At 46.3% G+C, this 16,616-nt stretch overlaps 1 protein-coding gene across 2 annotated transcripts in view; it reads right to left on the reverse strand.

Moving 5' to 3' along the window:
* The window catches only part of AMOTL1 (angiomotin like 1), a 74,529-nt gene extending 58,356 nt beyond the window's left edge, over positions 1 to 16,173 (reverse strand). Inside the window, exons 1-3 of one of the 2 annotated variants that reach the window (XM_057374019.1) lie at positions 15,632 to 16,172; positions 8,261 to 8,396; positions 5,716 to 5,766 (exon numbers count right to left, since the gene is read on the reverse strand). In XM_057374019.1, the coding sequence (XP_057230002.1) occupies positions 5,716 to 5,766; positions 8,261 to 8,345 (136 nt within the window). In that variant the 5' untranslated portion in view covers positions 8,346 to 8,396; positions 15,632 to 16,172. Of the gene's footprint in view, positions 1 to 5,715; positions 5,767 to 8,260; positions 8,397 to 15,631 lie in introns of both variants that reach the window. The other variant, XM_057374017.1, reaches the window with a different exon arrangement.
* Between the last annotated feature and the right edge of the window lie 443 nt (positions 16,174 to 16,616).

Below are 16,616 nucleotides of genomic sequence, written 5' to 3' on the forward strand. Positions count from 1 at the left end.
CATTGTATTTGGAGACAGCAGAAATATCTCTGCACATCTGTTTTTCCAGTTCTGCCAAAGAGCTTTCATTTTTCTCTAATAACTTGACCTCTTTGGTTTCTGGCAGAAGACAGCTAAGCAAAGTACTCACTCTCTGGATTTGCTCCAGTATGGGATGAGGTCAGGACAACAAAGGAAAAAAAAAACTAGCTGGATGGCTACAAAACAGTGGGAAGAAACAGGGCAGGGACCGGGGCTTTCTCTTTCCTTCCTTTTATATGCAGTGGGATTTCGTTTCCGGGTGTGTTTACTCCTCAGGGAGACAGTATGACCAAAGCAGTATTTCCTACGAGCTGCTGTTGTGGGGAACCTCCTCCAGCAGGCTGACCATGCCCAGGGTGYACTTATAAATAGCACAGCCAGCTAATTCCTCCTCTGTTGGCTGTCAGGAAATGTGAGGTGCAGGTCCTAGGGGTTTCCACTGAGATATCGTGTCTCCCACACACATTCATCTCAATTTTGGCAGGGTGAGGTTCATATCCCCTACTCCTACTTTGGTTTTTTATTTCATCACATTCTCATTATTCTACCCAGAGGTTTGTGTGCTGGGGGCTTTCACCTTGCATTTTTCTTTCAGTCTGCTTTCTTTTTTTCTGATATTCAATTAGGTCATCTTAAAGCAGCAAGCAGGAATAAAAACCAGTGGGATGGGAAGGAGGTGGAAAAGAGAGGAGGGATGAGGAAATGGAAAATAGGGAGAAGATATGCCAAGCACGGGAGAGAAGAAAAGCGGTCTGCACATGTTCCTCTGCTGGGATAGTTTTTCTCTCCCTGATCTCACTTTCTCCATATCCAGAAATTCCACCTCAGGATTTGCCAAGGAGACAATGTAGCATTTCTCTGCTGAGCCACAAAGGAAGTGTGAAATGYTCTGTTTTAATGATTTGCAGAACAAAAGGAACACAACAGTCACCATCTGATTCATATCTGCTGAAATCCAGCAGCCAAAGCTGTGGGATAGGCAGATGAAGAAAGGAACAGAAGAGAAGGTGTGGATTTGGGGTATTTTTTTCTTCTGGTTAGTCACTGTGGACCAAAGGAAAGACAAGAAGGACCACATTGGATTATTGCAACGTTTAAGAGCTCCTAGTGTCCTCTCCAGGAGATGACTGCAGAGTGCTGTTTCCTCTAGTACATGATCCCATTTCCCTTCCTCAGCCAGAATTTTTAGCCACATCATGAAGTTTGAGATCCCTTCATAGAYCTTTCTCACATGATGTTCTAATCACTTTTTGAGTCCATTCATGCTTTTGGCACCCTGGACATTCTGTGGCAGTGGGYTGCACAATAGAATTGTGCCCTGAGTGAAAACATACTTCCTTTAGGTTGTTTTAAGCCTTCTCTGTTTCATGGAACCTTTGACTGATTGAGATTAGAAGGGTCCTCTGCAGGTAATCTGGTCTAACCCCCCTCAGGCAGGACCCCCTAGAGCCTATTTCCCAGAATGATGTCCAGATGGGAAGTCCCAAGGATGGGAAGTCCACAATCTCCCAGAGAAAYGTGTGCCAGTGCTTGGTCACCCTCACAGTAAAAAACTGTCTCCTGATATTCAGAGGGAACCTTCTGTGTTTCTCTTGGTGCCCATTGCCTCTGRTCCTGRCACTTGCAGCACTGAAARAAGTCTGATTACAACTGCTTYACAACCTCCCTRCAGGTATTTATAGACATTGCTGAGATCCCCCAAAACCTTCCTTCTCTATGCTGGTGAGACCCACCTCTGTCAGCCTTTTCTCTCAGGAGAGTTTCCACAGTCCCTTCATGATCCTTGTGGCCTTTTGCTGGACTTTGCTCCACTATGTTCATGCCTCACTTTCACTTATGCCATTCATAATTCTTGTACTTCTACTGTATCTTCCTTCAAGCATCTCTTTTCCRCCTAATTCAGTTCTGGTTTACTCAGAGTCTGCTTTCATAGAAGCTGCTCTCTCCCTCAGTCCATTTTACTTCCCCTGCCTGGTACTTCTCCAGGGAATGTCAGAAATGTTCTTACTGCACAAGGTACCAGTGAGGTACATGTGCTACCTTACACAGCAGCAGACCACASAGAGCTTTTCAAAGGTCAGGCATGGCAAGCAGATCACAAATCTTWAAGACAAGGAGAGAAAGAAGAGTTAGGAACAGATTTCCCAGTCATTGTTAATTCCATCATTGGAAGCTTTGGAATTACCAAAATTTTGCAAACAGGTAGAAAAGGAAAGTGTGAGTAACATGCAGCACAGATTCAGCAAGAGCAGAGCTGTCAGACTCACGTGATCTGCTGCAATGAGGGGATAAACCTGGTGGATGAGCATGAAGGTGCAGATGCTGTATGTGTTTGTGTGTAAATGTGGCTTGTGGCACCGCATCATACGGTGTCACTACACGCAAGAGAGGAACACCCGGACTGAAAATGAAAAGTTGGATGCAGAACTAGTCAAAACTTTTCTTAGAGGTTAGTTACTCATGATATGGTGTGATACAAAAAAACCTCTCATGAATCTGGTCCTCATCAGCATTTCCACAAATATTGCAAAATCCAAGCACAGCCTTTTACATTTGCAGTTGATGGCAAGTGRGACAAGCTGACAGAAAGCTGAACACAGGACTAGAGGCCAGGTGRCATGATGAGCAGGAAAAAAGGCATACACTCCACTGATCCTCCATTGGATGCCCCCTTCAGCCCCTGTGGAGTGGTAAAGAAACTCTCAGTCTGACCCATGGAAGGCCTTTTCCCTGCTTGTGCCTGTCTTTGGCTTTAATTACAGAAATCTAATTAGACATGAGGAAACCCTTCCAGTGCAGAAAAGCACTGGGGTGGGTTGCCTGGGAAGACTGCTAGGATGAGCTTGTCCTGCACACATGATGATGGGTGAACAGGCACTATCCCTGCCTCCAGGCAGAAGTGGGGTGTATCTGTCTTCCTGAAGTCCTGCTCAGACCTGCCTTTCTGTGATTTTTACCCTGATGATGCTTTATTACAATATTGATGTTTTGTCTCAGAATGTTGTTATTATAACATCCTTTATCTGCTGCTCCTCTGCTAATAACTCCTGCTGTTCAGGTGGCTGGATTGACCAGGGCTGAGTATTTTTGACCTGACTAGTGATTGGTTACACAATCACTTCACAGCATAAACCCAAGGTGCTACTGGGGTGGTCTCGTCCTGCCTCTCTYCAGCCTGTGCTTGCTCTTACTGCCTGTCTTGCCTGGCACTGCAGACCAGACAATTGTGTCTGACTTGGGTCAGGGGACTGATCCAGCTGAAAACTCACCAGCTGGGATGGAGGCAAGAGGAGAGATCATATTTCCATTACTTTTTCTGCTATCTCCTCTCCTTTGTCTGTCTTGTCTACCTTGGATGGAGTAATCACATCTTGTGCTATGTTTGGAAAGCAGAGTGGAATTGTAAGGTGATAYAAGCACTGGTTTGGATAATCTTTTCCAGACTGAGGGATGTTTAAACTGCTGTGCGGAGGGAAGTGGTGTCTGAGGAGTTCCTCCTAAAATCGACCTCAACTTGTAATTTGAGAKAGGGAGCTTTTTCTTTGTCACTGAATACTAAGACCTAGAGGGTTTGCCAAGGTTAGGAGAAGTGGGCACATGCCACTGAGGAAAGACTGTTCAAGGGATAAGACAAGGAAAGCCAGGAGGAAAAAAAGGGAGCTGGTCTCAGTTCTGTTGCAGAAAATGCATTTTAAAGTTATTTGATGTGTTTCAACCACAGTCAGATAATGAATGAGGCAGCCTAAAGGAGGCCCTTGGCTTTACTCCGATTCGATTCCCTGTGAAGACACTCCTCTGGGTGAAGGCATGTCAGTCTCTATCCTGACACCAAGTGGAGAGAGCTCACACGGACTCCTTTAACTCCTCAGACACAAAAGCAAGTGTATGGAACTGCCAGTGAGGATGACCACTGGATATGCCACCCATTGTAGGACCCATGAGACATCATACAGTTTTTAAGAATTTTTGTAGTTTTAGGAATTTTTTCAAGAACCTGTCTCCTAGCAGGAGAAATATACACTGGAGATAGTTATACTTGATTAAAAAAAACACTTTCTGGGTTCCTGCAGTTTTATCCTCCTCTCCCAAATTTCCAGCAGTGCCTTACGGAATGAGCATGCAGTGGATGCATGTGGATCATCTTTRTTGGGGTCAAGGTGGGTTTCAAGACTGGCAGGGAAATCACAGGATCAGAGATGAGTTGAGGTTAGCAGGGACCTCTGGAGTYTGTCTGGTCCAATCCCCTGYKCAAGCAGGGCCACYTACTACCCATTTCCSAAGTCCMTATTTAGAGAGATTTTGAATATCTCAGAGTATGGAGAAATTATTGCCCTGAAATAAAGAGAAGGGTTCCTTTTCTTTGTGAGGAAGCGCCAGTACTCAGTCAGGCCAACGTGATGCACAYTGCAGTGTGCCAGAGCAGTCCCACCATGCTGCCAAAGAACAAGGCAGAGTACCCAGTCCTGAGACTGGCATCTCTCCCAGCTGATCTTATTCACACTTTCCAGCATGCTCTTCTCAAGAGGGGTTGCAGGCTGGTCCAGTTCTGGGCTCCTCAGTAGGACAGAAACACTGAGCTCCTGGAGCAGATGCAGCAGAGGGCTACAAAGAATTAAGGGACTGGAGCACCTCTCTTACAAGAATTGGCTGAGGGCCTGTTCAGCCTTGTGAAGAGATGACTGAGAGGTGACCTCATCAATGCCTATGAGTGTCTGAAGGGAGGGTGTCAARAGGATGGAGCCAGGCTCTGCTCAGTGGAGCCAAGCAATAGGACAAGTGGCAACAGGCAGAAACTGATGCACAGGAAATTCCACCTGAATATGARGAAAAACTTCTTTACTGTGCCAGTGACCAAGACTGGAACAGATTGCCCAGAGAGGCTGGAGGATTGAGTTCACTGGAGATATTCTGGAACTTTCTGGATGCAATTCTGTGCAATTGATGGCACTTGAGTAGGGAGGTTGGACCAGATGACTTCACTGTGGTCCCTTCCAGCCCTACCCATTTTGTGATTCTGTGATTTTCTCCTTTCCCTGCATGTCAGACCTCCAGTGCTGGATGGCCAGAAGCCATACTTTGAAAGTTTCCCATCCTGCAGCTCAAATCCTCATCCCACCTTACCTAGAACACATCTAACTCATCCAGAGAATCACACTTATTTTGACCTTGGCCCTAGGATTAAGGGGAGATCACTKCCAGATGAGGTTCTTCCATGGATTCAGCCTCTGAAGCCTTCCACTTCCTTTGCCCATTTGAGGTTTTTCTCTCTGAGTGTCTTACTCTTCACTCTTGCTTTACACATCTCTACTCCTGCCTTCCAGGTGAAGGAAAATCCCTTATGATTTTACAAGGTGCCAGAAAGACACAAAAACTCCAGTACCAGCCACTGRCTAAGCCTCAAACCCCCCAGCCAAGAAACAACAGCATCCCATAGTGCTCTGCACCAGAAAGATAACAGCTTTTCTCCCAGGGGAAAAAAACCCTGCATCAGTTTAAAACAGAAAGGTATCAAACACATCTAGTGTTGAGCTATTCCACCCCTCTGATGGATGGGATTCAAAAACAACATGGAAAGGAGGTACTGGCACCAATAAAYTTAAAAGCATTCAGCAGCTGCCCTGTTGTTTAAGTCATCTCCTAATTACCCAACATAGAAAAAACAGGGAGAGGAAATTGTATCATGAATGGACTTACCCAGCTGATCCAGAGCAAAGAGGGCTGGGGCACCTTCGGAGAGCTCATTGTCTGAGGGAAGAAGAACAAATGCTCGGGAAGTCAGCTGGAGAAGTAGATGAGGACAGGYGGGGTCACAATGCTGTTTTAATCACACTGCAGACAAGCCCTGATTAGTTTGCATCCAGTTCACCCTGACAGCTTTCATGTGCGTGTTGTGGGTYTTCTTTTAATTCAGCTGTTATTGAAAAACCTCAGAATCGTCTCCAGACAGAAACTTGTCAGGATGAGCCCTGAGGAGCAAAAGCTCCTCTGCCCTGTCCTTGCCCTCTCTGGGATCCCCAGCAGTGCTCCCCTTTTTCTCCATACCACAGCTCTTCACTTATTTTCTTCAATTCACCAGGAGCACCCTGCCCTGCAGCAAAGCTTTTCTGTATGCTACAGTCTCCTCCAACAACRGCAGCTGGAGAAGGTTTAACCAGAGAGAGCAAGAATTATTCAGAGGCTGACCAAACCTTTGAGTCATCTGATAACAGYGCTGCAGTAACTCAGTGCCTGTGGCAGGTTAGACCACAGGCTCTGGAAATCCCTCAGCTCATGGCATCTCTCACCAAAAACTTGCAGGAGATTATTTTGMATCCCATAATGAGCTGTCTGCTCCCAGCTGCAGAGCACAGCACACACAGATCCCTCACTGCCAGTAAGACCCACAACCACAYGGGAACATGTGACCAAGTGTTGAATTCCATTTGTGCCTTGTAGTTGGTGGGGATTTTACTATTGTCAAACATTTCTTGCAATGTCAAAAGTGCTGCTRAATTGAAAAACCCAATGCAAATTTTAATAAAATTAAATTGCCGAGAGTAGTGGGGTTTTTCATGGTTTAGTGGGTTTTTTCCCTTTATGATTCATGGCATTTTTTCAATGAGTGGGGTAGACTTAAAAAGCTTTTGGTCTGGAATCTGTGGATCCCTGTGTTACTAGGGGCTMCAGAAGGATGTTTGAGAAGGGCAGCTGCATGATGCCATACAGCAATCCATACCTGTGCCATTTCCAAGAGTTCTTGCCCCTTCTATAAAATGCTCTTAGGCCCATTGGTCAGAAAGGAAGCTGTGAGCCACTAGTTTAGAATAGCAATGGGCTGCATATAAAACCAAAACCAATGTCTATCCATATTCAATTGTTCAACTGGTTTGGATTTTTATTCACTCCTGATAGTAGTGACTCTGCCATCCTCTACTTCACAGACACAAGCATGGGRCAATCCTGAAATCAAAAGGCATTTAACTAATATAGCTATAAACAGTAATAAACAGCAAAGAATTTCCAGAAATGACAGAAGCAGAGATTGTTCTAATGGGGAAAAAGAGGGGACTGCAGCAAGCATGCCTGTGCTGGTCCCCTGGAGCCACCCTGGGCTGGGTACCTGCAGAAGCAACAAATGTTCTGTCATGAGGATGCTGCTCAGTGGCGCTTTGCTGGGCATACTGAARCCAGGGCCCAAAAGCATAAATCTACTTACTAGAGCAAAACCATAAAGCTACTTATGTAATTCAGCTCTCACAGAAAAKGATGTGGTGCTGCATCTTGGTTTGTCCCTTTCCCTTCCCCCAGCATCTGGGCTATCAGCAGGAAGCCAAGGGAAACAGATGGAGATAAGCGAGTGCTTTACCAAAGCAAAGTGTTTCCGTTCCCAAGGTGCTGCCATCTGGAAGGCTGTGGCTTTATTTTGGTTTTAGTCTGGGGCACACCACATCCCAGACAAAGAAGGAGTTTTGCCCAGGGAAGGCCAGCTTGTGCTGGCCCAGGGGACAGGGACCTCTGGTAACAAAGATGACCTGGGGATGAGCAAGGAGCACTTGTGGCTGCTCCTGCCAAATGTTCAAATGGGGATTAAAAAGCAAGTAGGAGCAGCTGACTGGAAATTAGGTAGAGATGAACTGATAGAGGAAATAGGACTGCTGGCTACGTCTTATTGCATCTGCCCTGAGTGCTTTCTGGAAACAGGCAATTTCCAGAGAGCATTGAACCCTAGCCTTGARGTGGGATGTCTTTGTATCCAGCTAAGGTGAGCTGAAACCTTGAACAGTCCCTGCACAGGGAGACCCAGTGGGGGCAGCTCCCTGTCGCTGCCAGGACAACATGTGTCTCTGCAGCCATCCTAAATCATCCCACACAAATATGATTGAAGAGAATGTTTTATCAGCTCTCCTGTCACTCCTTCCCAACCATGATAATCTGTAGAGTCCTACTTGTGGAGAGTGAGGGTGGTTACGTCTAGCACTTCAACTGTGGCACATTAACTGGCGAAAAGATGGGTGTTGGGACCTTTTTTTTTTTTTTGAGTCCGCTCTAAAGAAGGAAAACAAGCTGCAGACCGAGTGCCTGTGTCAGTGTGACAATTTGGGTCAGACCTTTCCTGCCTTCATACTGAGTACTGCCTGGCTCTGTACATAGCCCAGCAAAACCTCTGGGAACCCTGCAAGCACAGTGAATGGCAGCAGCACATTGAGAAAGCTCTCAGAACTTTCACTGGGTGGATTAAAAACCAGTAATCATATCCTACCTCCTTTCACACTGGAAAAGGGGTGGATCCCACCATGAGACAACCAGTTTGTTTCATCCAGCTTCCAGTTTTCACCAGGGTCCATCTCTGATCCACAGCATCAAAGATCTGCTTGCAATGCCTCCTGCTGCTCTCTCTGGGGAATAACCAAAAGATACTCTGAACATCTGTCATGCTGCTAGACCACAGCCACCTGCTGAGAAGCTCACCTCAGCAGAAGAAAATTTTGTCAATATTTCATGAAAAAAATAATATTAATTAAAAAAAAAAAAGAGAGAGAGAAAATGCCCACATGGCTCAGAGGGCAAGGAGCTGCCGACTCTACCAAGCCTCAGCTTCTCATACCAACAAGCCTYCCCACTGCATCAAAAGGCCACCAACACTTGGTCCTTGTCCAATTCCTGTTGACAGTCTGACTAACACATAGAAATTCCTAATCCATCATGATACTTGCAGGCATGAAGTTTTTCTTCTGAGTGGAGTGATGTTTCGTGAAGTCATCCATTGTGGACATGTATCTTGGCTTTACACACCCAGCCATCAGGTCCTGGCCAGTGAGGGGAGTGGGCAGGCTTGCTGGCCCTTGTTTCCATATCCCAACATATCCCAATCCCTCTGTAGACAGGAGTTGCAGGCTGGAATTTACAATCAGTTATACATTCCATGGCAGTGAATTCACTGGCCACTTGGCTCTCACAGCTGCCCCAGCCCCTGAGCGGTGGCTGTGAGCTRCCAGGGAAGGATGGAGATTATTGAGCACCTAACATGGGAGCTCTCTACCCTAAAAATTTCCTTTCTGTTGTAGACACTAAATTATTTTCCTGATTATCAGTCATTCTGTGCAACCTACAGGTTTGTTGCACTTGGCAATTCACATGGAGACATTTTCCTTCCCTTGACTCCTTGGACCTGTGCATYTGGGCAATTCCAGGTGTGAGTAAATACTGAGAAGTTATGCTCTCTCTCATGGAGAGCAGCTCTACGGAGGACTTGGAGGTTGTCATGGATGAAAAGCTGGACATGAGCCAACAGTGTGTRCTCKCAGCCCAGAATGCCACCCTYAYCCTGGGCTGCATCCARAGCAGTGTGAGCAGCAGAGTGGGGCAGGGAATTCTRCCTCCCTACCCTGCCCTCGTGAGACCCCACCTGCAGTGCTGCATCCAGATCTGGGATGAAGGACATGGAAGGACATGGACCTGTTGGAGTGTGTCCRAAGGWGGGCCATGAAGATGATCACAGGGCTGGAGARCCTCTCCTATGAASMCAGGCTGATAAAGCTGGGGGTGCTCAGCCTGGAGAAGARAARGCTCCAGGGAGACAGTATAGCACCTTCCAGTACSTAAAGGTGGCTTACAGAAAAGGTTTTGATTAGATAYTAGGAAGAARTTCTTTACTGTGAGGGTGGTGAGGCCCAGGCACAGGTTTCCCAGAGAAGYTGTGGATKCCTTATCCCTSGAAGTGTCRRGGCCAGSCTGGATGGGGATTGGACAGCCAGGTCTAGTGGGTGGCATCCACGCCCACAGCAGGGGTGTTAGAAACTCGATGATCTTTAATGTCCCTTTGAAACCAAGCAATTMTGTGGTTCTATGGTTCTATGATCCCTGGTGGGGTAGCACATACAGGCATTTAATGCATTGCTAGGCTTTCAGGATTACATGGACTTGGAAGGGAATAGAATCCTTGCAATATCAGCAGCCTCTAATTTATTAAGGACACATGCAACAGTGTTGTGATGCAACAACAAGTTTTTGCCTCTGTTGGAAGATGCTGAAAAGGACATGACAACAAGGATCTTCCCTAGCACTGTCTGGGGCAAACCCAGACCCCAAATGGATCTGATTTCATGGTGAGATGAGTCCCATGAGACCCACCACACTGCCAGTTGGTCATCTCTATAAAGCCTCTAATWTTCTTAGTCATCATTTGTTGGAATCTTTTGTAATTTAATGCTGCCATGACCCTAATTCAGGGCATTCCAGGGAGGGGTGGGCAGATAGCAATGGAGGAACACCATCACAACAGCACAATCTCCTTAGGAAATGAGGCCAAGAAAGAGATGGACGGGGCTCTGTCTCCACTGGGAAGCAAAGCATGGCTGAGCCATCCCACTGAACTTCTCAGGTACTGGTACCTCTCATCTACCATCCGACTGAGGGGGACTGCAGGAAGGGGCAGCAGCCCCACACTGAGGTATTTGGCTCCCAGKGGCTCCCAGCATGGCACAGCCCAGGCCTCTGCCTCACCCCACTGCCAGATCTCACCAGCATGAACCATGAGTGTGCTGGTGTTTCCCCGGCTGGCCAGACCTGCAAGAAGTCGTTTCACACATTGTCTTGCTCAACCCCTTAATTGAGTAGAGTTAAATACTTGTCCGTATGTGTTTGGTGAGCAGCAAGCAGGACAGGTCACTGCATGCACAGGCRGGGCTGGACTGGAGTTTTTTTGATGTAGCAAATTCACCTGARTTGCAATTAAGAGGTACTGAGACTTCAGGCGAATTTGGGTTGACTGTGTAATTAGTTTTAGCTGAAAGAGAAGAAAAAGAGTTCTAAGAAGAGCAGCAAGGCTCCATTTTGACATTTAAAAAACGAAACTTTGTTCTTGTTCTTTCAAATGCCGGTTTTGGTTTGAAAGTGACCTAGTTTGCTGTTTCTTTTCTTTTTTCTTATTTTTTTTAAATTATGAAAAGCAGTAAATAATCTCAAACCAGAATGTCTCATGCTAYGCTTATGAAAAGAAATCAAAGAAGAAAAGAAACATTCTCCTTTAGGGGGTGATCCAAACCAAAAAGTATTTTCAATTTTTCCCTTCAGCCACTGAAATGAAAAACCTATTATTTGTATAGTTACGCTACTGAAAGGCATCTCTTTAATGTGTACTGCTGGCAATTTCTTCTTTCTACCTGCCAAGGGAGGGGATGTCTGCAAGTTCAATAAAAGCATAAGAAAGGATGAAAGGACAATTTATCTGCGTAATATTGAAGATAAAATGGCTTTTCCATATTTACTTGTCTCTCTGAAAGAAGGAACCTCAGCCCTTTTCCTCTAACCCACTCTGCTCAGAATCAGATAGACATGAAAACTTATAGACACAAGTCCTGAGCTCTCATCATGTAGAAGATTAATTGCAAATGTAAAACCTTCTGACTTCACTGAYACGTAAGGTCTAACCAACATTAGAGAAAACAAAGGTCAAAATTTATTTKGGTCAATAACACCAGCAATGAGAATCACCCAGAAGATCATAAAMCCCAGCTCTTGCTGTAGCTTTGGAGCATCCATCTCTTCCCTCCACAGCAGAGCCCGGTGTCAGCAGAGGCTGCTGGTGTCAGGTGTTCAGAGATCAGAGATCAGAGATGGATTTGTGGTCCCTGTCTCACCACTGTGAGCATTCACTGTGCCCACCGTCTGCTGTGGCTGCAACAGGATGGGAGGGAAAGGGATGGGTAAAAACACAGACAAGGTCCATGAGCTGCATTCATATTAATCCAACAGACCTCTTGCTAAATGCARAGCTGGAGGAGGAGGCATCACTGCCCAAGCTGGTGTCTCACCAGGGCTGGGACAACAGCTACAGCTGCTTGAAGGGCTCAGCCTTGCTACAGTCAAAAATYAACAGCTGTTAGCTCCTTCTTTCAAGAAGAGGACAAGTAAAATGTGAGATTTTCCAAAGGGCCTGCACTCAGATTCTGCACTCAGTGTGTAGTCTTCACTTAGGGCAAGGGTGATCATTTTACATGCCTAGAGCTTCCATTCCTCTGGCGAAAAACAAAACAATATATTGCTCCTATATCCTGATACAATATTAAAAAAATAATAGAGGCTGAATATATTAAGACCCCTTTCACTCTGCAGCAGCTTTTACTGTACCTCAATAACAACAATGCAGATCACAAAGCACTGCCCATTTTCAATCTAACCTGCAAATCTCTTCCAAACCACAGAAAAAAAAATGTAATACTGGAATGACCATTTCAGCAAAGTTTTACAATCCCTCTAATCTGTCAGGAGTGGCTGTTGGAGCAAAAGCCCAGTTAAGCTGCTCTTCTGGAGCATTTCCAGTTCAAGACAAGCTGCCACGCAGCCTCTCAGGGCACTCAGCAACTGCACGGGGATATTTTTTTTAGTACCAGGAACTGTAGAATTCACATGGCCAGAACAGCAGGAAAATAAAAGTTAATGACCTGAGATTAACCCAGACAGACAGGTTAAAGCATCAAACCCTAAATGCTACAGCATGCAGGGGCTTGGTCTGGTGGACAAGTATAGGCTGGCAGTGTTTGCCCAAACACTGCCCTCGAAGTTGGCTCCATCCACATGGCTCAGGTGCTGCTGAGTGGAGRTGCAGATGCTGTACAAAGTATCTCACATTTCTCTGAGCTRTCATGTCTCCTTGCATATGGTTCARCTTAGGAGTTCTGACTGCATTCACCTGCTCAGCTGGGAGTAAAATTCGGAGGCTCTTGCACAAGATGCAGACTTAGCTACTTCTCTTCTCCATGAGGAACAAAAAAGGACAAAGTTTCATGAGATACTCAATCCAATCTGATCCGGCTAGATCACCACCTGGGGCTGGTAATCACTTAGGGATGGTGATACTCACACACTGCCCTGCTGCTCTGAGCCTCCAGAACAGCGCACTGGAGCCCTTTGCCTTTAAAAATTTCTTGCTTTTGGTGAACATTTCCAAAACCTTGTAGCACCGAGAAAGAGCTCGTGTGTGATCCCTTCTGAGTAGCATCTGTCCTGAGGGAGCCAGTGTGGGGTGCACACAACTGGTTCCTGGGATCAGAGCAGCCCCAAGCCMCACCATCCCATTGCTTGGTGGCCAGGCCAGGACTGTTGACTGCAGAGCCACCACCAGCCTGGTGTAAGAGTGAGCACAGGCAGGGAATGCAGCAAGAGAAAAGGCTGCACAACAGCTGAGATGGTCACAAGTCACAGGAGGCCTGGTAGATGGGGCAGCAGGGAGCACTCCAAGGARAGTGGGGCTCAGTATCAGTTTGGTSAGGGAGGGTGGAGCAAGGGAGAAAAATCTGTTTCTGTCCATGTTGCAAATCCTGCAGGGGAGCTAGCCATTGTAGTGTCTTCTCCAGCCAGGGAGGGAACTGACCCTAACATGTGCCTCCAAGCAACTTTTGGGGTTTGGGATGGATATTCACCACACCAAASGGATGATGTGGGCAGCCAAGGCAGAACTGAGGCTGAGACATAAAGCAGGGACCTGAACAAAAGAGCTTGGTGCAGCTGGRGAAGAGGAAGGGAGCTTGGCCAGACAGTGGGAGAAGGTCTCAGGCAGCAGCCTTGCAGCAATCATGCATGGGATTAAACACCATGAGACAGGTCCCTTTATCTGTGATGTTTGCCAGTGCCCYGCAACAACACAGGGATAGCCTTCTTCTCATCATCATGTGCTGGGAACCTCTCTCCCCATGCACACCTAAGTGGTACAGGTGGCCTTATGGTTTCTACACAATAACCCACATTCTTTGCACTCCCAATGAGTCCAGAGAAGTTAAAGTATCTCCTGACCCATAGTTTTGCTCAGAGTAGCTACTGAGTAACTTTTTGACAACTTCCATGTCAAAAAGGCTGTGCACTTGGAATGTGGGAGCAGTGCCAAAGGGAAGTGTTGTTGCTTGGGCAAGCAGCAGCTGCTCTCGGGCAGGTATCACTGCTCTGCCAAAGGCACTGCCTTCCTGCAGCTGTTCACCTGCCCAAAGGCGATGTGAGTGGGAATAGGAAGCTCTGATTGAGCTCTACAGAGCTGAGCAGAGCAGGATCAGGACTTTGAGGGGGACATTACAAATTTAACCTGGAGCACCATGGGCACAGYGAAAGGCACAAGGTGATAAACTACTTCCCCTGTACCCCAGAGCTCAGSCTGACGGCTGCCTTTAATCACACACAGCTGTTCTTTACTGCCTTGGATGTGCTCTCCTTTAATTAGCCCAAAAGGTGACTAATGAGCTATTTGTTAATGTCATCAATCAAAAAGCTCTGTTTGTAGCTGGTCTGAAAGGGTTTTTTTTTWAAGCATTGAGTTCCAGCCAACTGGCACGGAGCATGATCACAGGCTAATTACATGATCTCATGGCAGTTATCTCGAACTAATACATCATTAATCTGATCTTACGACAGCTAAAGGAGAAGCCCAGAGCCAAGAAGCACTTGAACRCTCCACAGTTCTCAATACAGGAGCCCTTTTTATAAAAGCTGCAGGTTTACACACAGCAGGCACATGTCAGGGCAAGCTGCAAACTGTATTGCTCCCCTCACCCTGACAAACAAAAACATTCACAAGCCAGGAAACACAATCTCCTCCAAAGGGAACCTTGCCCAAAGGACAGCCACCATCCCCCTGATRCTATTCAGGGCTGCAAGGATGACCAGAGAGGGAAGAGGCTCAGGGACAGAATCCCAGCATTGCTCRGGAAACCCAAGGCATTTTTGACAAACTTTCTGTATGACAAAGCCCTTTTGGAGGATCTGTCCCAGTCTGGTCTCAAGCAACATAATGGCAGGTGTGTAGCTTCAAGTCACCTGCACTGAAGGGGATGAACTCTAGAAGCTCCTATCTATCCTCCATATTCCTTTGGATGTAAAGATAGGAGGCAAACCAATAAATACARTGCTATTTACATGTCAGACTCCATTTAAATAGCTCATTCAAACATCTACACAGATAATCAGACAAAATCTTRAAAACATGTGAGAATAGTATCCTTAGTTTCAGCCAAATTCTTACTCTCACTCTTCAGCAAGAGTACCCCCACAAAATGGTCCCAAAGGAGCTCACAAACCTGTCCCAGYCATCCCACAGGTATGGCAGGATCCGCTCTGCAGTGCTCCAGGACCACTGCTCTGATGACACAGTACAGGAGGTTCTGTGTGTGCGTATCAATACAGATTTGGGCTGGGTTAAACATCTGTAAGGTACTCCAAGTCACCATGTGAAATAAAATTTCYCTTTCTTGCTTCTCTGGTTTTCTTCCAAAGTCAGCATATTGAATTGCAACTCTACAATTCAAAYGTTAAAGCACTTGAAGCAAAGCCTGTGTCTCCTTTTGTGTCTGTTGCAGAGCAGTGTGTCCTAAACCAGCAGCACCAAATGCCACTACAGCTCAGCTCTGCCAGTTATTTTCACAAGCAATTAGCTGCCAGGATACTTTAGCCATAACAATCACTTATCTACTTAAGGCAGGGTAATTTCTCTGTGCCATTTCCCTGACCTCGCAGAAAACACATGGCTGCCTTTTTTTTTAGCAGTCATAGGAGAAAATGTTCCTGTTCCAGCCGCAGTTCAGACAACTTTAAAAAAAAAAAAAAAAAAAAAAAAAAAAAAAGGTAAAGTAGAAATAGTAAATCTTACCTGAGAAAACACCTGTGATTTCTGTGGTGACAAGAAGCGACTGAGCCTTGGTGCTGCAAGACCAAAGCTTTCCTGGGAAATGTTTGTCCTCTATTGGGTAAGAGCTCCACAAAAACTATGCAGCCATTGCCTGGACTTGCTTTGGTTTGGGTAGGCAAGTCACGGGAATTCAGCTACTCTCGTGCGTTCAAAGAGCTTCGAAATGCTCTGCACCACCTATCTCGTTCTGGTTCCCACAAGTATGCGAGGTATGCGTCTGTCTTCCTGAGTCGCGCAATTATCTTTGGGAAAGTTACCCACGGAAGTACAGCAGAGTGAAAAAAATCCCAGTTAGCAGTTTCAATCCCTCGCCAGTCAGAAGTAGCCCTGCAGGAGATGTCCTCAAACAGAGGCTTTGCTAATTCCTGTCTGAAATGCCAAAGGTGGTGGAGACAAAGAAGCGGGACTGGGCTGTCCGCTTCCCGCCTTTCTCAGAAGTTTGCAGCACCACACGTGGGAAGTGCCAGGGAGAAGGAGCAGTATGGTCTCAAAAGCAACCACAGCACTGGAAGAGCTGATCTGAAGCTCAWTGGGTTGCACAGGTTATAGGGTGGCCTCTAGCCAGGAGGAAGTGCGGGGTGAAATAGTCCCTGATGACTGCTGCTAATGAAGGTTGAGTCATTGCTGACATGGAATGAAAAAATGATGCGATGCAGCAGTGTCTGGGCTAGTTACATCTTGATAAGGATGGTGCGTGTCTTCCTGGGTTTTCCCTTGAGTCAGAAGCACCTGGGGAAAGTGATACCAGGAAAGGGATATCTGCCTTGATCAAATGCCACCTCAGGCAGTCTCAGAAGGGGAATAAATGAGAGAACGGGATGCCATGTAAGTTAATTTTCCAGAAAAGCCCCTTGTGCCAAGCAGATGGGAGGAGGTAAGGGTGACAATGAAGAGCAAACAGTGAAGGGGGCCTTCACACTTTGCAATGGTTTTTCAGGTGCCAGTT

The sequence above is a fragment of the Malurus melanocephalus genome, unplaced genomic scaffold (assembly GCF_030028575.1).
Source record: "Malurus melanocephalus ecotype Western Australia unplaced genomic scaffold, MMel_1.1 scaffold_213, whole genome shotgun sequence".
Lineage (NCBI taxonomy): Eukaryota > Metazoa > Chordata > Aves > Passeriformes > Maluridae > Malurus > Malurus melanocephalus.